At 39.2% G+C, this 21,250-nt stretch overlaps 1 protein-coding gene across 1 annotated transcript; it reads left to right on the top strand.

Moving 5' to 3' along the window:
- Positions 1-1,650: 1,650 nt before the first annotated feature.
- Positions 1,651-20,975, top strand: vegfba (vascular endothelial growth factor Ba). Its single transcript, XM_034689242.1, has 8 exons — positions 1,651-2,607; positions 8,231-8,282; positions 8,373-8,569; positions 8,667-8,740; positions 8,856-8,891; positions 13,347-13,430; positions 15,030-15,275; positions 16,859-20,975. The coding sequence occupies exons 1-8, from the start codon at positions 2,530-2,532 to the stop codon at positions 16,878-16,880; spliced, it is 789 nt and encodes a 262-aa protein (XP_034545133.1). The 5' UTR covers positions 1,651-2,529; the 3' UTR covers positions 16,881-20,975.
- Positions 20,976-21,250: the final 275 nt, after the last annotated feature.

The following is a 21,250-nucleotide window of genomic DNA, read 5'->3' as shown; positions in this document are numbered from 1 at the left end:
TTTTTAAACATTCTCAGTTCCTTCACTTGATACCCTTTTTCACCTTGCAGTAATGTTGCATTATTTTGTCAGGAGAACATTTGTTATTCACCAACTTTAGCAATATATTACTACAGTAAAATGTATCCCCCCTGATAGGTAGAGTCAGCAAGAGGCTTTCAGATGTAGACAGTTGTCTTTTAATGAGCAACCACACAGAAGACTCCATACAGCTGTGATTGGCTACTTATTTATCTGCCTGACTTCAGCATACAGGAGTTTATTTTCCATTATCTCAATGGTGAGCTGTCAAAAATGTGAACTGATCTTTTAAACATCTTTTCTCATATTTAGAGCTGCAGATGTTGACTCCAAACTGACTTTTCAAATACAGTGGTGTGTTTATTTGCATATTTACATTCAAATGAGAGTTATGAACATTTCAGAACAACATCCTGAATACTCCATATTTGTCTGCTGGTGACATCATGGAAAAGAGGCCTTACTTCCTTTTATAAGGAAAGTATGAGTTTGTGAAATGGCCATAGTTCTGTTCAAAATGTGCTTTAAGAGAGGATATTGTTCCTTTTTTCATCTCTGCCTTCTTGTAAGCAGCAGCAGCAGCAGACCCCATCCGGAGCCTTCAGCAGGAGATAACACATCCATACATGCATAACTTACAGACACCCTCACCCTCATGTGGCGTGTGAGTGCCCTGTCATAACCCAAACACACCAGAGTAACGGTCGGCATGCCTACACTCATACACTTACGGGTTATGCAGCAACAATGAGCAATAAGAACGGTTTCAAACGATTCTTATGGTCAGGTTAATGAGCTTTAATAATGTAGTTATCCTGTTGTCACAAAATGTTCATTAATCCCTCAGTATCCACATGTTTAATGGTCCAAATTCATACTTTTACAGATGACATTCTCTGCCCTGACTAAAAGACAAAACTCGCCACTTGCCGAGTTATTGAAAATAAATTAAACACCTGATTGTCTTCTGTTTGGACTAAATTGATTCCAAAGTTCTTTTCAGAAAATAAATTAAACAAAATTTGCCATCTTCTTCCCATAGTCAACCACAAAAAGAACTAAGTTCATGTGATACTGCAATCATGCCAATACTTTCACATGGACTATCAACTAATCTAACTACATTTTGGAGTATGATTTTTAGTCTACAAAACGTAAGAAATCCTAACCACAGGTTCAGGAGTGACATCTTCTCTTTGCTTATTTTGTCCAACTCTAGGTCCAAAACAAAATATGAAGTCAATTATTAAAGCGTAAGAAGAAAATCAAAAGAACATTTTTTGCACTTCATGACTTATCGGATAAATAAATTGGCAAAACTTGCAGCTTGCATCTCAATCAATTTAATCCCATTTACCATTCTCAGCCCTTTAAATTGGAGAATTAACAGCAGAGTTTAAGTCATAGTAAACAAACTAAAACACACACAGGTTCAATATGAATCACAGGACATGACCTTTATGTTATCGTGGCAACTTAAGTCCTGTTACCCACTTGCAATGGGCCCCAAGAGCCCCCTGACCCCACTTTGGGACTAATAGAGAGACTGCACCTGTATCCAGTGCGCGTGTCCCGTTTGGAAAAGTTGGCAGCGCAATGGTTACGCTGCGTGCGTCTCAAGGGCAAAGGAAATGAGGAAACCGATCACAGCAACTAATGAGGACTGCTACCTCTCCAAACCTCTCTGTGTCTGTCTGCTGCTCTGCCGGCTCCGCTGGACCTGCGCTGCCATGTCAGTGCAGGATGTCACTCTAGCCATGTTTTTAAGAGGATAAAAACAGGGAAGATGCGCCAGGAGGGGAAACGTCACATTTTCAGAGGGAGCGACAGTGTGGAGAGACTGTGACCGAGCCGGGGAGACGAATATGCGGCACGTCGGTCCACAGCAGCGAATATTTACCGGAGAAAATATTCTTTAACAAGGTGGAAATTTTTGTAAGCCACACAGAGGATTTTATTATCGCAGTACGTTTCAACGGGAATTTGGATGAGCCTCCTGTCACGCCACCCCGGACCCCCAGACTGGTTTCATAGGATCAAGACCAATAGATTGATCCTGCCCTAAAATCCATGAAGGAAGACATAACTCAAAGTTTAAATAAGTCTCATTCAAATATCAGGATCCTGAGGTCCCGCTGCCCTGGCTGGATATTGAATAGGTACCACTTACTATTATTGTGTAGGCTATATGAGAAAATTCTGAAGGGGGGTTATTCCAGATCAGCCTGTGACTCTACTAATTGATATCACAAAGTCACAATCGAGTTTAGATTGGCTCCTGGCGTTATCAAGACAACCTTCTAGTCTCTAATACAGCAACACAAAGTTATTAATCCAACATTGAGGATGCCACCCTGGGTGTCCTTACAAGGAAGGGAGACTGTAGAATGAAAGCGGGATTTCTGCGTATTTGATCGGACACAGAGCTGAAGGAAGGACACAGCCGGACCTTCTTCTTTTGGATTGGTCCAAAAAATATTTTTTGTGTGCCCCTTGGACTCCTGCACAATGGGGATTATGCTTCAAGTTATTCTAGGAATGTTTCAATTCCTGCTGCTCACCAGAATACCGACGTCCCATGCCAAGGTATGTATAGGCCAATACATTTTACCCTATTGACTGCTTGCTTGAACTGGTCAGCCGGGCACCAACAACAAGCTTCTGAGGATTTGTTTCCAGTTGACATCGATGGTCACTCGATAAGCATGAAGTAACACGAGGAGGAGGAATAGAGGAGGTTTGGTGATGAACATGTGGGACTTTGAGGAAGTTATCCCCTAGGTCAATAACACCTGTCACTTCAGGTCCAGTGACAGAAATGGATCAATGAGATTTTAAGTGGTCAGTGTTAAGTTTACCTTATCCAAAGATAGTAAATAATAAACCAAAGTTTTGTAGATCAGTATTAAGAGCTACTTTTGGGCTGCCAGGTTGTGAAAAATCCTCCTTCAGCATGCCATTTGACCTGATCTTCACTTAGGTCAATAAATCAAGAAGACCCTCTCCAGTTGGCTGGTCCAAACACTAAACTGTAAAAAAAACAAAGGCTTCAAAGCAGCTGGACCAAAAATTCCATTATTAACAAACATTAAAGAATGTGTGAAAAGGTTGGAAAATATGCTTACTCATGTTCTTAAAAGCAGCTTGTTTCGAAAACCCCCATAGTTATCTTAAGTTACCAGATAGCTCGGAAACAAGAGGTAACTTCCCAAGGTTTGGTCCAAATCAATGTCAGTTAGTCTGCCTTCCAGCACCTCTAAACATCAGACAAGGTTTATTGAGATTCATTAGAACAAAATAACGAGCAGAATAAATGGTATTTTTTCAATTTTGTGGATTTCTTGCTTGTTACTTGGCCAAGAAATTGCCCTGCACATAACATAACAATGAAGAACTGTTTGTTGTTTTAAATGATTATTGCATTAGAATCACAAGTTAGAGCATCATGGTTCATGTGTTACAAAAACACTAATGAGCTATTTTTTTAACAGTTTGAGAGGGTCAAACTAGCTGTTTCCTGTCTATCTGCTAAGTTTGGCAAACAAACTGCTTGCTTGGTATGATAACTACACCAATATCAGATTTGCATCGATGTATTCTTCTAACCACAAGCGAGAAAAGAATAAGTATATTCAATATTACTCAACCATTGCTTTTGAGTTTATTATAAACATGGAGATGTCCCTCAGAGCATGTCTCACCTATATTTGATAGGTAGCCTAAATGGCATTGATAATACGTAAGGCTGCTGTTGGTAGTCACAGAGTAAACATCTGTTCAGAGAGAGGGACTTCGAATGTCAACATTATCCCTCCCAACCAGATTTCCTCTTAGCCCCCCTATAGATCGGTGTGTGCAGTCATGATAGTGCCGGACTCATAACCAATCGGAGGACGCAGTAGGGGCCACCCCTTAACCAATCAGGAAAGAGGATTGGAGATTAGCTATGATTGGTCCGTCATAACAGGAACGAGGGGAATAATAACATTACTTGATACAAAGGCTTTGGAAAACGAAGAGATTTCCCAATAGTCTCAAGTTACTCCACTTACCGATGAGTACCGATGGGCATTATGACCTTTTCTCCAAACCCAGCAGAAAAAAAACAACGTTCTTTACACCATTCCTATAACAGCAGCTTTAAGCGTGATTAATAAAAATGTGGAGCACTTTTTCAATTTTATAGTGTTAAGTCTCTTCAAGGGTCTGAAAAAAATATTTACCATCAACATAGCACAGAGTCAAAACAACCCACTGGTGCAGTGTCAAGTAAATCTAGTACCTTAATTCTGTGTTAATACTGGGTCCATTTTGTACTTTGGTTTTGTGCCTTTTTAAGTTTCACCTATAGTTATTCATGGACTTTGATTGGTGTAGGCTGATTCAAAAACAGGGTGATGACCGTCATCAATAAAAAATGGTTGTCCTCAATGTGACATCTGGACTTGATTTCACACACACACACAGGGGCAGGCACATGACTGAGAGAGCTGTGCTGGTTTCTTTTATTTATGTCTGGAGACTTGTATCAGGAACAGGCCGTGCTCTGCAGCAGTGTGGGATTCAGCCCTGACTGTGTTACTGTATGTTTAGTGATGCATCATCGTAGACACTACACAGCACACAGCAAAGTGCTTCAAAAAAGCATCCTCACCTGCTCACAGCTGCCGACTCTCATTGGAGACTCTCTACTCTCATTCCGTCTGTCAGCGCATCTGAAAAAGGGGTCATCTTTTTTTTATCCAGTGATGAAGATCAGTGTGGGAGAGAGGATGTGTAGTTGTAGGGCACACACACAGTAACACACTCTCTTATCCCATCTGTACAGTGTGCTTCAGTAGAGACAGGGAGCTAGACAGAAGACAATACCAGTACAGATGGCACTGGGTTTGCACTGAGAAGTGTGTGTATGTGTGTGTGTGTGTGTGTGTGTGTGTGTGTGTGTGTGTGTGTGTGTGTGTGTGTGTGTGTGTGTGTGTGTTTGTGTGCCAGCCCCTTACTAATGTGGCAGCCAAAAGGAGGTAATCTTATCCCCATCGAAAAGACGGACAGAAAAGACACACTTACTTAATTCCACATACTAGCAGTCACAAAATGGCCTCAGTCCCAGCTTAACTCAGAATCAGCGTGGGTCTAACCAGTATGTGTGTTGTGTGTGTGTGTGTGTGTGTGTGTGTGTGTGTGTGTGTGTGTGTGAGGGGGTGGAGCAGTTAAAAGGGGGCAACTGGACAAAGTCTACATTCCCTTACAAGTGTTACAGGTGGCCTTGGTTGTCTCACACACAGACATACACACACACAAACACACACACACACACATACACAGAGGCCCAATAGTGTAAATTCAGTCTCTCTTTCTGTGTGTTTTCATGTAGTGTTATGAGTATTCAGTTTTTTAGTAAAATTACAAATGTATCCATGTAAAAGTACAAAAAAGTCCTTTATTCAATTTTTTTTCACAACAGAGTGATAGAAATATTATCAGCAAAATGTACTTACTGCACTCATTCCGCAGTAAAATATGTCCTCTGGCTTATATGACATTATAGATGATAAAGTCTGTTTCCTGAATGTATAAGACACATGCTCTTAGCTTGTTAAGTAGGACTTGTTAGACTTCAGTGATTCTGATCCAGAGGTGGGGCCCATGGTCACAAGATGTATCAGATAGTTCGATCATCCTGCTACCCAAATGTATTTTCATTCTCAACACTTTTCTGTTTCTGGAATCTGAGTATATGGGATGATTAAGGTTCAAACTGTTTTTGAATGACACCATCCGAGGAGTTTAGATTGGAAAAGTCTTTGGTGAATATCAAAAGACACCTGAAACACAAGAAGAAGCTCAAACTACACAGGGTCACAAGCATAACAGGTAACTACTATAACATTTTACTGTGTATGTAATTGTAAAAGGCCTATACCACCAGAAATCAAGTATCAGTGTTTTATGGTGTTTCTTTCACCATGTACCCATGTGTAGAAAACAGCCCAGCTGTAAGCTTGTTTTATTCAGTAACCAACAATAATTCAGAATACCTGCTCTCGCTGGGTAAACATTTAACCAGGTGGTTTCAAGTGTCTCTGACTTTGAATGTACTATCTATATATGCAAAGCTATATAGCTATATAGTAGCAAATAACTGCAGTGGACTAAACCTTGGAATACTTATGTTTGAAATGTTCATTTTAGCATATTTTAACAGGAAGGAAAGCAGAAAAGGAGATTACCTCAAAACTGTACTTTGCTAGAGATCTGGGGGTATTGCACATTTTTCACTTTTCTCCATTCTAGTGTTTCTTTAACCCTCCTGTTATGTTGTGGGTCAAATTAACCCTTTTTAAAGTCTATTTTAGGCAATATATGCCTTTCAAACCAGCTAAATGTAGCATAAAAATGTGGGCAGCATGTGAAAGAAGGTGTTGTGCTAATTTATCAACATCACTTCATAAAAAAAAAATCAAAATGTAAGATGAAATAAACAAAAAACTATGTCATGTAAAACTGTTGTATTTATATTGAGGTCTTTCCAATGTACATTAAAAAAAGTTTTAACATTAATTTTAATAAAAAAACAAGTGAGTTATCCTCATTGAACCATGATCTGTGAGAATTAAAGAACACCAATGGACTAAATCTTGATTTACATGGTTAGTAATGGAGTTAAACATTTGAATTAAAAATTGGGATGTGCACTGGGATTTTTTGGAGTTCTGACACTTTTGGATAATTGAATATTACCCAGATCAAATTGACTCAGGAACATTATTGCTGTTCCATAGAAACGAACATAACAGGAGGGTTAATCAATGTTCTTTGTGGCTGGAAAGTGACACTAACGTGAGGAAGTAAAAAGAAGTGTGTTTTCTCAAATGGACACTCAAATGTTATAACAGAACAGTTTCAGTTCTGTAACAGCTAGTTCCAACCAACTAATCCGATTGGACAAGACAAATCCCATGAGGGCTGATATAGAGTACTACAGCACTGACTGAAAGTTAATGTTTTGCTTGTTTTGTTTGTTTTCGCCAACAGCACAGTTCTTGCCAAATTTTGGGTTTACTTGGATCCAAATGATGATTCAACAAAACAAAAACACATAACCTGTTGATACTTTATTTATTTATTTGACCCCTAAACACTACCTGTAGAACTTCAATATAAAAGCAATATCACACTGGAGGCTGCAAAAAAACAACATCAAGAAAGAGGCGAACAAAGTGCCAGACTGGAGGCTTCGAAATCATATTCAACAAACCACTGATTGATATCATTCATCACACTTATGATGTGTCTGGCTTGTCAGTTCCAGCTGCACACCGCCTGTAACAGTTCACTGTTTATAAATCCGGTGGCAGATCCTCTTACTGTCTTCCTGTGGAGCTACTGAAAGTGTTTCAAACACTGTAATCAGCTGATAGAAATGGGGGCAAAGGTAGCAGGTAGAACATTTTCAGTTAAAGGCTCAAAGAGACTCATGGGCCCTATTAGTTCAGAAAACATTTCTTAACACAGCCTTACATGATACATGTTTGTTTGATGTAGCTGTCAAACTACTGCAGGTCTGCCGTTATAATCTAACGTGTGAGAGTGTGTCTGTGCCATTGATTATAGTTGATGAAGGGTCTTTTACCATTGCATTGTTGGTTTGACTGAAGAAGAAAGTTGATGTTGCTTTTTTCACTAATTTTGACATTTTATAGACTGACTGGTTTATCTATAAGTAAGCTGGGAGTGAAAATATACTTGACTGGTAAATTGATAAACAATAGGTGAATCCTAATTGCACTTTCAGTTGAATGAATCACTTTTTTTAATAGCCATTCTCACTGGTTATATTTTGCTTTTCTTTCATCAGGTGGAGAGATCTTGGATAGAAAGAGGCTCCGTTTTTTTCCCACCAAAGCTTTAAAATATTTTGGGCTGGATATGCTGATATGTTGCATACATTCATAGTAAAAATCACAGGAAGCAGCCTCAAACACATATGGGCTATGTTAGGACTCCCTTTTTTGAAAATTGTTGATTTTCTTTGATTGAGTCAAATATCTTTTCCAGCTTCCCTCATTTCGAGGTCAGGTTTTTGCTATCACTTGTCATAACTCTAATGTGCTTATCCTGAATGCAATGTAACTGATTAACTTGAGTAGAAAACGTAACCCTTTAGAGACAGTGCTTTTCACATTCGCTTTTTTATTCCTCCCCTCAGCTCGCTCACTGGCGGCCAGCAGACTCCCCAAAGTCCAGGGAAGGTCGAGAAGGTACGCTCCCTGTTTCTGCAAAATACCCTGCACTGCTTCAAGAATCCAATGATTGACTGTATTGATTCTGTTTCTGTATGTCTCCACCAGTGAGGCGGTGGTTGGAGGTTTATTCTCGAAGTGGCTGTGAGCCTCGGGACACTCTGGTCGAGGTTTGGCGGGAGTTGCCAGGGGAGACCCACCATCTCTTTGTCCCATCCTGTGTGCCAGTGAGGCGATGTGGCGGCTGCTGCACGGATGAGGCCCTGGAGTGTGTTCCAATACTCACACACACACTCACCATGGAGGTACACACGTTCTTATTCACTACCTGCTTCATTGCAGATGATTCATGTTTATAAATGAGAGGATTGTAAAATAATATTTTATCTGATCTATGTGCAGCTGATGAGAACGTCCTTCATGAAACACGAGCTTATTGAGCTGCCTTTCATCGAGCACAGCCAGTGTGAGTGCAGGTAATATAACACTTTATCATATCACTGTCTGTACTCAAGAATGTGTTGTTTACTTGTTGTTTTACTAACCTCTCTGCACCTTTGTACTGAAAGTGTCTGTTTTATGTGTGTGCAGATTAAAAGAAGAACTTCAGTCAACACCTACAGCAAGGTAACACATTTAGTTTTCACATTTTACTTTATCAAACTTTTCCTTTAATTTATATTTCAATCTCTTTCATTTCCTATTCATGACTGTGCGTGAGTGAGCTGCTGTCTTGAAACCTTACAGTCAATCATCTCTAATGACTTTACAAAGCCCTCTCTCTGCAGCCACATTCACTAATGTCTCTTAGAATTCTACTGATGGTGTTTTTGATGAGGAGAAGGTAGTCTGTGGAGTATTTCTTTCTCAACGATTCTGATAAAACCCATACTGCTGTAAGGGGCTCGTCATACACTTGTTCTTATATTCATTTTCAGTAGATTGATCACTTGGTTAGATTTGGACATTTGGATACCATTCCTAAATAAAGAAACAACGTAATCACCTCATCAATATTTATGCTAATTAATAATACGTGTCAGGGTTTTTGGTTTCCAGATATGGTTTATAATTAGAAACAGAGAAGAATTGACAGGGTTACTTTTGTGTGGTGTGTTTAAACAGCAGGAGTTCATAAGGTTGCCTTAATTGAACAAACTTTATTCGAAAGGAAGATAAAAAAAAATCCTAAATTTCAAAATTATAACCCCAATTTCCAAAAGTTGTGATGCTGTGAAAAATGTTGATAAAAACGAAATGTGATAGTTTGCAAGTCATTTAAAGGCTATATTAAATTGAAATTGGTCCAAGGACACAAAAATCAAGTGTTAAAACAGAAAAATGTTATTGTTAAATGAAAAATATATGTTCATTTAAAAATTAATGCAAGCAACACAATTCAAAAAAGTTGGGACAGGGACAACAAAACACTGAAATAGTTGTGTTATGCTAAAAATCATCTGGATGAACATCTTCCAACTAACTTGGTTTATTTGCAATAGATTGGTGTTGCTGCATCCACAAATGCAGTTTAAAACTGTACCATACAATGAAGGAAACATATACAAATATGATCTAGAAATGTCAGTGACTTTTCTTTACCCATGCCCATGTCAGATGGACTGAGGCAAAGTAGAAAACTATGCTTTGGTCTAACGAAGTATCTTTTGACATTCTGGGGGGTAAAAAGTGGACCTAAAGTCCTCCACTCCGAAAAGGAGAGGGACCATCCTGTTTGGTATCAGCACAACTTCTTAACTTTTTTGGAATTAGGGTTGTTATAATGATTCTAGCTTGTAATACTGTGCATTTCTTGCAATCAGTTCTAAATGCTTTTAAAGCTACACTGAGGAGTTTTTAGCTGATTATGAAGCAGATGAAAACAAATGTCAGTGCCTCTTCAGCAATAAGACGGATTATTTCAATGGGATTGTTTTTCATGCCTGAAACTGCTGGCATGGGTCAGACAAAGTGATGTACTTCGCTCTGCAGAAACAGCCTTTATTTTACATTTTCCATGACAAAGATTTTAATGAGAAATACAAAGAAAGAAAGAAAGAAAGAAAGAAAGAAAGAAAGAAAGAAAGAAAGAAAGAAAGAAAGAAAGAAAGAACGAACGAACGAACGAAAGAAAGAAAGAAAGAAAGATAAAATGAAAGAAAAATGAAAGAAAAAAGAAAGAACGAAAGAAAGAACAAACGAACAAACGAACGAAAGAACGAAAGAAAGAAAGAAAGAAAGAAAGAAAGAACAAACAAACAAACAAACAAACGAAAGAAAGAAAGAAAGAACGAAAGCATGATGACAGTTTTTATTAAAGGACACTACCTACAGTCACTTTACTCACAGGACAAAATTATGACGAGGTAGGAGGTACTACCTTTATCACAGGTGTCGACAAAATGTCTAAAATCAGAGGTGAAGGTTTGTCTCTGTGAGAAATTTGAAAATGACAGGATGAAGATCAGCGACTGTGATGGTTCATCAATAGTGAGGCAACCAAATCTGAGCGTTCTGAAACTGTACTCAAACCTCTGATTTTCAGTTATCAACGGAATAAAGCATGACAGAAAACTGTTGTGGTTTAGTTGAAGTCACTGTGTTTAGGTGAATATGTAAAACAGATAAAGACTTCTGTTAAGGTAGTATTCAGCTGAACACTATGACAGGAATGTTTCACTTGTGTCCCTGATGTTTGTTTGTGACCAGACAATCATATGATTGCATCTTTAATGTTTATGTCCCTCTGCTTCCTGTTAAGATGGGGACATAAATAAAGGATTCCTATGTATGTGTGTGTATACAGTCTTTTATCCAGTTCATGGTTCATGTGTCTGTATAACTGTTTGGTTTAGTTGTATCTCTACGTTTATCATGTGTACATTCTCCGTGTGTCATTACTAATGCGTGTGAATGTTTTTGAATGTGTGTGAGCATTCATATCTGTGTGTGCATGTGTGTGCGCATGTGTGTGTGTGTGTTTGCCCCTCAGTAAGTTAGCATCTGTGTGACTCTCTCCCAGCATCCCCAGGGACAGCCCGCATCCTGTTGTCACCATAGTGATGATTTTATCTCCCCTGCCATGTGCTCTCTCACAGACTGACGGGGCAGAGTCACGAACCATGATAGAGAATTAGAGCTCCAAAAACATCAGCAGCAGCAGCAGTACAGACTGTTAATAATGTTGGAGCTAAGCCGGTGAACACTGTCTCCATAATTTGATAGTGTTTAATGCAGTTTGCAGCAGATAGGATTTGAATAAAGAGACAGCAAAGTCAAACAAGGACAGGCTCAAATACAAAGCTAACAGTCATACTGAGGCCAGAATCGTGACAAGTTTTTGGGCACTGTCTGTTCTTCCTGCAAGCCTATATTCATGTCATTGATTTGGGATGGGTTTATTTGGGGGCATTTATGCCATTTTTTATGGGATAGTCAAAGAGAGCCAGGAAATTCAAGAAGAAGACAGTTGGGTATAGGCAGGAAGTCAAACCTGCAAATGATGTGACAAGACTTGTCCCCTCTGTAGATGAGGCACACCATTTAACCTTTGAATAAAACCAGCGCCCCGATGAAATTGATTTTTGTCCATTTAAAATTATATATAATCAACTTCTTGTCAGTGAGCCTCGCATTGTCAGAAGCATTTGAGAAAGTCTGTTTCCTTTTTCTCAGAGCAAGATTGTTTGACGTGATGTTTTCACCGTGTGTTTATGTTGGACGAAGACTTGACCTGGCTCATCGAGTGACAGTTTGCTTTTATGGAGAAGATAGGATGTATCAGCTACTTTACAGAGAACATTTTTAGGAGGTTTTCATAAGAAGAGCCTGCTTAAAACAAAACCCTTAATAATAAAGGTATGATTTACTAGTTGTGTATCAGATCTGAAAGTCTAGGTCAGGACCAGAAGATGAATCTGGATCTATTGTCAACACTCCATAGAAAGATATTAAATTCACAAAAATTTAAAATGAATCTTTGTGGAAGTCCAAAGCAAGGTGCAGCAAAATAGTTTATTATCTTCCAGCAAGAACAAACATTCAATAGACCCGAGTTCCTTCCAGAAAAAACTGATCCAACTGTTTCAAAACATCACTTTTTAGTCATAAAATAACTCCTCTTATTGTTATTATAAATAAAGGGACATAACGGACCACCCCATTTCACATTAAGAAACCAACTTTACCCCCTAGCGGTGTCATCCACACTGTAACACACAGTTTATGGATTATCATACTCTCCATTACAGAGCATTATATTATATTAAACCTGTGATCTTCAAAATAGTTTCTAATGAACAGAAATGTTTATTTGTTCAAACTTGTTTTTTAGCTACTGCTGTCGGAAGAAGATATAAGCAGCAAACAAGAAAAAAAGTAAATAACATGCAAAGCTCTTGGGTTCAAGATTTCAAATATTGATCATTCTAGAAATACAGTAAATATTCAGTATTAACCTGCTACAACAGAACCAATGAAACAGACAGATATGACAAAGTAAGAATGATACAAAGTTGTATAAAGTTGCAAAAACCTGATAACAGACAAGTATCTGTTGTGAACTCTCGAGAGCATGTACTGTATGTGATGGTCAGACTCAAATGTAAGCATCCTTTTTTGATTAAGAGATTTATCATGTGTTTTATGGGTCTAAATGTTTGCTTGAGGGCATTACTTACGAGCTTTGCAATTGTAAAAATCACATTAGGAGATAAATCATATTGGGACTCTGGCATGAATTGTTTGACATTTCCCCATAATTTACTGCAGATATGAAACCCAATAGTCTTTCTACAAAGCCCCTCATTGTGAAATAAAAGACGTCAACGTCATTCTCAAGTGTCTAAAAACATTTTTTTTAACTTTTACTTAAACAGAAGACAGACCCTAAAATGGCAGAGTTATGATTTATATCAGAAACTGTCAGTGTAAAGAATAAGTTAAAATAAATCTCAGCATACTTCTAAATAAAACATGCAGCACATTCAGCTCATATGAGGATACTTTGATATGCTCACTCAGAAGATGCAGGGAGACTGATTTATGTTTGACTTTAACATGTTGTGTTTCTGATGTTTACAGGCCTTTAGTGAAGCCAACAAGAAAAGAAAAGAAGAAGGAAAGAGGGAAGTCCAGGCATAAGACACCTGAAGCCACCAGAGCTGTGTGCGTATTATTTTCAGTATACACAACACTTCAACTCGGTTACAAGCCTTTAGTTTAGTTCTGTTCTTATGTGTGTGTGTGTTTTTAGACAGTACTTTCTGCTGTTAGCACCAGAGTGAATATTTGGATTACAGGGAGAAAAACTAGGTTATCAGGATATACTGAAGGTTAATTTGTTTTACAGCTAAAGCAGTCAAGGACTCTCTCACACAAACACACACGCAGACGTCATGATGTCACTCTCTGGGACATTACGTAGAGAAAATCTATATCATGGAGAGTTTAGTCCTAAACCAATGACTCCAAAAAAAAGCTGTTTCTTTCCAGATTTTGGGACATGATTTTTGTCCTAAATTAGACAGGAAATTGCACTCACTTTGGGGATTTGGGGAGAGTAACAGAGTTGGTCTCCTTCTCCCTGTGGCTCTTCTTCCACTTCACTTTGCTGTCAGTCATTATCTAGTCTCCAGGGGTCAGAGATGGCTCGGTTTGGGTGTGATGTCCCTCACCACCCATCCATCACTTCAAACCGCCTTTATTCAGATACTGGCAGGGGTGAAATCTGTGTAATTTGCTCTTAAATGCCACCTCCTCTATCCATGCCAGCGACAGGCGTGGTCATCAGGACATGAACAAAGATGGCCCCTCTCTGCCTCATTAAGTCACTTCATTAAGACCGCCAGCCTCCCAGGAAGACTGAGGCAGAACCAGCTCCAGTTAATGGACCAAGTGACGCAGGCAACTTTCTCAGAGCCAGAGAAAGTACTGAGCGTCTCAAGGAGAAACTGGAGGCCTCATGAAGGCAGCTAAGTGACCATAGCCATGGAAACGGACCGAAAAACGGGCCGACAGAAAGAGCAGAAAGTTTGTCTGCTGCTGAAGAAATAGTATCCCTCATTAGTCACACATCTCCCACACACACTGAGTGGTGTCGGTGATGTCAGCCTGGCACTTCAGTTTTTAACAAGCTGGTGTTTCAGTTTTTGCCATGCTCATGACATGAGCTAGCATAACCAGCAACTTAGCAGTATCTCTGGGACCTTGCATTGTTGCAATTTAAGTTTGGACAGAAATATCTTTACAACTACGAGGTATAGTGTCCTGAAATTTCAAGAGTCATGGTCCCCTCATATTGATGCCTACAGACTCTTAATAAGCTCTGTCCTCTCCTGTAGCACCAGCGTCAGGTGGTGTTCAAATTAAATAAAGGTCTCAGTATTTATTAGATGAATTATAAGGACATTTATTTGGCACATTCCTGAGAATTAAACAGTTGTATCTTGCTCATCTAGCGCCATCATTATGTCAAATATTGAATGTATCCCAGCTACAAGACTAACAGTATTCCTATGTTGCTGTCTGTGTTTTGTTTTTAGTGCTAAGCTGATAATGGTATGGTATCTTACAGAGCTAAGATTTTGAACATTGTGAAAGTCCCTGCTGCTCAACATGTTTGTATCACCATTGCGATATCACATCAGCATGTTGATGTTAGCACTGAGCTCACTTCAATCCAGACTAACAGAGCTGTTTACATAATTGTAGATTATAAATTCATTCTTCAGCTAACTTTACTACTCTTTACCTCTTTCCATCCAGGACCCTTACTCTCCCAACTCTCCCTCCTCCATCCTCGCCTCCTCCTCCTTCACCCCCTCCGACTAGCTTCTCTCCCTCTCTCTCTCCACCTCCTTCTCCATCGCCATTGCCATCTCAGAGGCCTAGTTGTCGCCCCTGCAGAGGGAGGAAGTGGGCTTTGGATGAGACGTCTTGTCAGTGTCGCTGCACCATCAGAGCCGAGAGCTGCAGTCGGAAAAACCGGAAGCTCAACCATCAACGCTGCAGGTTGGTCCTCATAAAACACATAAAATATGGTAAAATATCGTACCTGTTGTATTAGTTATTTATGAATCATTCATATTTACTCATTTACTTTCAAACATATCAGTATGTTACCAAAATATAAGACAAAGATAGGGCTGAGTATTAAAACATAGGTAGCTGCCAATATTTAATACTAATCAAATACACATTTTAGTAAGTTCAATTTGAATCATGCTGGGCTCAGTACAGACTGAAGATGTATTTTCTTGCTCCAGAGCGTCTTCCCATCACTCCTCAAAGGTAATCCAAAATCCAATTCAAGCTTAGGTCTTAAATATTCTACATGTTAAGGAGAAGCTCACTTGCTTGGACTCTTTGATGCAGTAAAACCTCTCTGCTTGAAGCATGGAGTATGGTTGAGACGTTCGACTACTGAATGTTAAGTCAGCACTTTAGCTCTACCCTAGAAGTTAAAGTAGGTGATTTTAAATGAGTTTATATATTCCCATCAAGCAGAGGTTAGTCCATTAAAAAACAGTCTCAGTGAAAAAAAGCAATGCCCCCCAATTATTTATTTAACCTTTATTTAACCAGATAAAAGACCCATTGAGATCGAGACCTCTTTCACAAGGGTGACCTGGCCAAGAGAGGCAGCAACACACGTCATAGTAAACAAAACAGACAGATAACAACGACAACAAACATTAAAATATAAAATACAAGCAATATGATAAAATGATGTGCAGAAGTTTTTTTAAAGCAACAATTTAAGAACACAGGCACTGCTCGAAGGAATTCCGTTGTCGTTGTCCATTGAATTAATAAATTCATTGGCGACAATAGTCAGGCTATTCTTGGATCTTCATGAGATAAGACAGTATCATGTCTGCAGAGAAAATACATACATACAGTACATAATCATTTTATCATGATCAGAGACATATTTTAATCCATTAACTAAAATCATATGGCTGCCATTTTCCTGAGATACTACGCTAAGAGTGAGAAGCTGTTAGATTGTCACACTGATGTGTCTTTAGGAGTTGTAAAAACACTGAGAATCTAAAAGATCATGTTTCCTGATTTATCTGCAGCTCTGAGGTCAATGGAAAGTGGATCCCCCAAAGGACATTGTGCATTATTTTAAGTTAAAGCAACATATTGAAAACCCCATTTGCTATTATGAGATAACAGACAATTTTTTAGCATATATTTGTGGTAATTAGGAAGTGGCTAAATGCTAAGGTTACCTTTAGATTTACTTAGGGAAATACAAGCAAGCAAGTGAGTAAATGCTACCATTCACTGCTTTCTTTTCTTTTTTATACTTCAACTATGGACCAATTTCCCTCCAGATTTGTCACTGCATTCATTCTCGCAGCATTAAAACCCAGAAGCACTTCATAGTAACAGCATTGTAGAGTGAGCAAGATGTCACAGGAAAATGGCGGCTGTGTGAACATGGTTAATTCTGTTTACTTTATTTTTTTCTGATATAAATCCCTCATCTAGTTTTTTTCTTGTATTGTTCTTATGCATATCCATCTGGAGATGATTTCTTTTTATCAGAGAAACCTTAATCTATGTTCTGTTGATTGTTCCAGGTGTGAAGCCATGAGAACTTGATGTGTCCATCCACTTCCCTTCTCTTCCTTTCCTCCACCAACCCTGCAGATTCACCACCCACTCTCAGCATCAGTGCCATGAAGCACACAGATTAACATCCAGGACCTCAGACAATTATTGGAAGTGTTGATAGAAGCACACGAGAACCTGTAGTAGCACTCTAGCTTAGTTTCAAGTGCAGCTTTACAGCCTGAAAATAGATCTACATATGTGTGTGTGTGTGTGTGTGTGTGTGTGTGTGTGTGTGTGTGTGTGTGTGTGTGTGTGTGTGTGTGTGTGTGTGTGTGTGTGTTTGTTTGTGTGTGTGTGTGTGTGTGTGTGTGTGTGTGTGTGTGTGAACAGCCAAACAATGTATCATCCCTTGTCTGTCCACATGCATGTACAGACATGTAGAGCTAAAAAAAACACATCCCATGAGTGGAGGGAATGTAAGAATGAAATGGCAGCACACAGTGGTGTTTATGAGAGACTAAATCTTTCTTGGAGTAAGCAGTTGAGTGTGTGACTGCTCTGCTGCGGTTTGGAGGTTGGAGAACTATGAGTGCTTCTGGTCTGCAGTTAAATTTGTAGATACAAGAGAACAATAGAAACACTCTTAATCTATGGCTAAACAAGAACAAAGGAAATGAGGAGGATTGGATTTCAGTGGAAGTTTTTCTTTTCTTCTTTAAGGACAAGTTGCACATGGAGGCTGATTCCAGGTTGAAATAAAGGCCACTTTTTGTGCAGATGATCTAAACATGGCCACAGATGACAGATGGACACTTCCACAAGGACATGGGACATGCACATGAACTGGCACCCCAGTGTGCGTGGACCTATAGTCTCACTGAATGCTGGGAGGTGAGTGTATCTGTGTGGTCTCCGCACTGAAAGACCCAGATGGGATATCCCTGCAGCCGTTCTCTCTCATTCAAAGTGTCTGACCACGGGGCTGGCTCTCCAAGCCGATTTCCAGCATTTGTTTAATTTGGGCCTTTTGTCTCCATCGTTCTTGGGCTCCTGGACTGAAAGCAGTCGCTTTGCCTCTCTTTGCGTCTCTTTTAGGCAGTGAGGAGAATGACAATAATGAGGGGGCTGGCGGCTGTCCACTGCTTCACACACAAACATTCACACTTATAATGCCAGGAACACAGGCGACACTGCTAATGCAGACACACACAGGCTCACACGCTCTGTGCTATAGCAGGCACACATACATATTTACACACATCATGCAATGTGAAATGAATGCAGGTAGCCATAAGCTTTTGTTTTTACTGCGTATAAGTCAATAGTTTATACTTGCAATTTACTGTAAAGTCTTCATTTGATATTGTATTATATGCCTCTGTTTTATATTTTATTATAATTGCGTCAAGATGATTGAAAAGATATTGTGTATATTGCAGAATGTGTCTTTGTTTTGATAGTGTTCATCTTTAATCCGTCTGCATAAAGAGTCACACTGGGTGGCCGGCTATGAACACAGTCAGCATCCAAACCGATACCCAAATGTATTGAATTCAAACAGAGAGGGCTCACACAGGCCACAAACAGGAGACTATATACATTATAATGTGTAACTCAAACAATCAGTGGGGCAGTGTTGTCTGCCGCAGCACACACAAACCAAGCAAACAGCCTTTCCCAGTGCACTGAAAGGAAAACATGGCTGTTTTTGTTGCATGTTAGAGCCGGGATGGAGAGAGTATTATTCATTTGGAACATAACTTGTTTATATTCTGACTGAATCTCACGGTTTAACTCCATGTTAGTTCATGACTGCTTGGCTGCTGGGTGGGCACAGGGATTTGAACTGTGACCGTTTCAGAAAGGATGAGGTCTGGAGCAGCTTGTCAGTCGGCAAGCGGGCTAAATCCAGAGCTCAGAGGACCCATTATGGCAGGTCACACAGTTTAAGCACATTTTTTACTCTCATTCAAACCTTTGTTTTTGTCCCGTGGCATCTGAGCTACATGACAAACAGTAGCTTTGAAAGTCCATGATTCATGGCCGTACTCTACCCCAGATCCATAGATCCTGCTGATTGACACAGCAGTCCAGAGTCTGAATTATTTGTGTCAGCCTTGAGCAAAAGAAGTGTGTTTCCGAGGCTGCTGTGATAAGCTCTGTATTTATATTTCCTGAGATGAGATTATTTTTTTCACGCTGAGTCCATTGTTCAGTGCTTGTTATTACTGTCAATCAATGCTTCAATCACTACCTCTATATCACGGCATATTAATGACCAAGTATAAGAGCATTGTTGTTACTTTCTCTGTGTTATTTCAGAGCTCTTGTAAGCATACATTTTTTTACATTTAGCAATAAGCATAGTCTCTAGTGTCATTTTGTGGAGCTATAGCAGATTTCTAGTGATGATCTCTAGTTTAGAGGAACCTATAGGAGTTTTCTTTGTGTGTTTTCAATAATCTGAAGGGAAACTGTCTCACAAGAGGAGAACTGAACTGGTCCTCTGGGTACAGACCAGACACTGTGCAACAATGTGGAATAGGAGAGGATTTCCCAACGCGTTTGTAGCTTTTAGTCTTTAGTTTCCTGCCTTGCTGAGAGATGAGATTGATACCACCCTCATGTCTTTTCTTTTAAGAGGCGCCAGTCAGTTAGCTTTGCTTAGCATTAATATTGTAGCAGCACCCCAAAAATCCACCAGTTGATGAACTAGTCTCTTAAGATAAGTGTGTTTAAAGACCATAGTGTAAAAACTAAGTTTAAAAAGGAATTATGGGCAGAGATGTTTGCTAGCTTGAACACTTTGCAGCTATTTCTTATCGTGCATTTATAATGTTTGAACATTTTACCCCCAATGGTCAAGCTTTTCTTGGCGACATTGAATTTTGAACCAGGAACAATTTGATTTTATATACAGATTCAAAAAACAAAATGTAAAGTATTATTGCCAATTAGCTTGAGAGGTGCTGTCAGGCACATGTTGGTGCTTTTGTTCATAGCAAGGTTAGCTGTTTCCTCTTGATTTCAGTGTTTATGCTAGGCTAAATTAAGCTAACTGGTTGCTAATGTGGCTTCGGTATTTGCTGGACCGATCTGGAGTATTATCAAGCTCCTCATCTTACTTTTTGCAAGAAAGAGAATGAACCCTTTCCTCAAAATTTTAAAATCCTTTATAGTTTGAACTACCTTGCAGCTATTTATGCACCTGCATTTATGATGAATCAATTTTTTCTTGTTAATATTTCATTCTTTTGAACAAGCCAACAAATGTTTTGGGAAACACGAGAGACTCAAGCCTCAGTGAACAGTGAAGCACATGCTGTACATTAGACACTTGGAGAAAAAAATCTCTTGAAGGCAGAAGTGAAGGAGCAAATTGACTCAGACTGAAAAGCTCCACTCATGCAGACGTGCACAACATATCAAAGACATTCCACCTGAAAGAGTTGTGCTGCTGAGATAAGCTTTTTTTTGTGAGCCCCTGTGGCTCTTTATGTGACCAAATTTTTTATTTCTAAGTCTGACCAATAAAAGCAAAAACCTCAAATTAATTAGAAAGCATTGGTGTCCCAGTTTGTCAACATCACAACTCTAACTGATATACATCTTGGACATATTAATATCTCATTTAAATGTCCTGATACTGTGTCAGTGTTAAACATCAGTCTGCTTTGTGTCTGCGCAATCTACAGTACAGTGTACTATAAAGCTAGCCATGTCTAGCCTCCAGTGTCTTAGCCTATAGAGACCCCTAACTAGACTATATAACAGTTTATAAACTCTAATATCCAGCCATGACCTTGTGTATGACGTCGTGCATACTTTAGAAATGTATTTGTACTTCATTTTAGCTGTACCTTTGCAATGAATCCCTTCTCTGCAAATACATTATACTACTGTAGCCTATCTATAAAGAAAAAACTACACTCTTTTTTTGCTGCTACACCATTTGTGCCCTATTATCATGTATTTGTAGAAAACAATGCAGTTTTATGTTGTATTAGTATATAAATGCCAATTAATAGATGTAATGTCCCCATTAAAGTGTACACTGCATTGTCAAATGTATTGAAATGATACCAGGATACAACCGTGATGTTACAGATGTTATTAAAGGAAATGTCTTATTTTTCATATAAACCCAATTGTTTTCATTCTGTCACTGTTTATAGTTGCTGCTGTCTACATTGAATGTCCTCATCTCCCCCGTCTCTTCATTGTAATCTCTCCTTTGACGGTAATGAAAGGTAAACAGACACTTTTGATTACAGTGACACCCAGGGAGGCTGGTACAGAAAGGGTGTGTGTGTGATGTGAGGTGGTGTTATGAGACATAATATTGTTCCCTCTCCTCCTTTCATTCGTGCTGCTGAGTCAGAAGTTGGTCCAGTACAAAGGTGTGAGGACACACAGGG

The sequence above is a fragment of the Notolabrus celidotus genome, chromosome 8 (assembly GCF_009762535.1).
Source record: "Notolabrus celidotus isolate fNotCel1 chromosome 8, fNotCel1.pri, whole genome shotgun sequence".
Classification (NCBI taxonomy): Eukaryota; Metazoa; Chordata; class Actinopteri; order Labriformes; family Labridae; genus Notolabrus; species Notolabrus celidotus.
The sequence above is the reverse complement of the archived record's forward strand: the minus strand, read 5'-3'. Positions and strand labels throughout refer to the sequence as shown.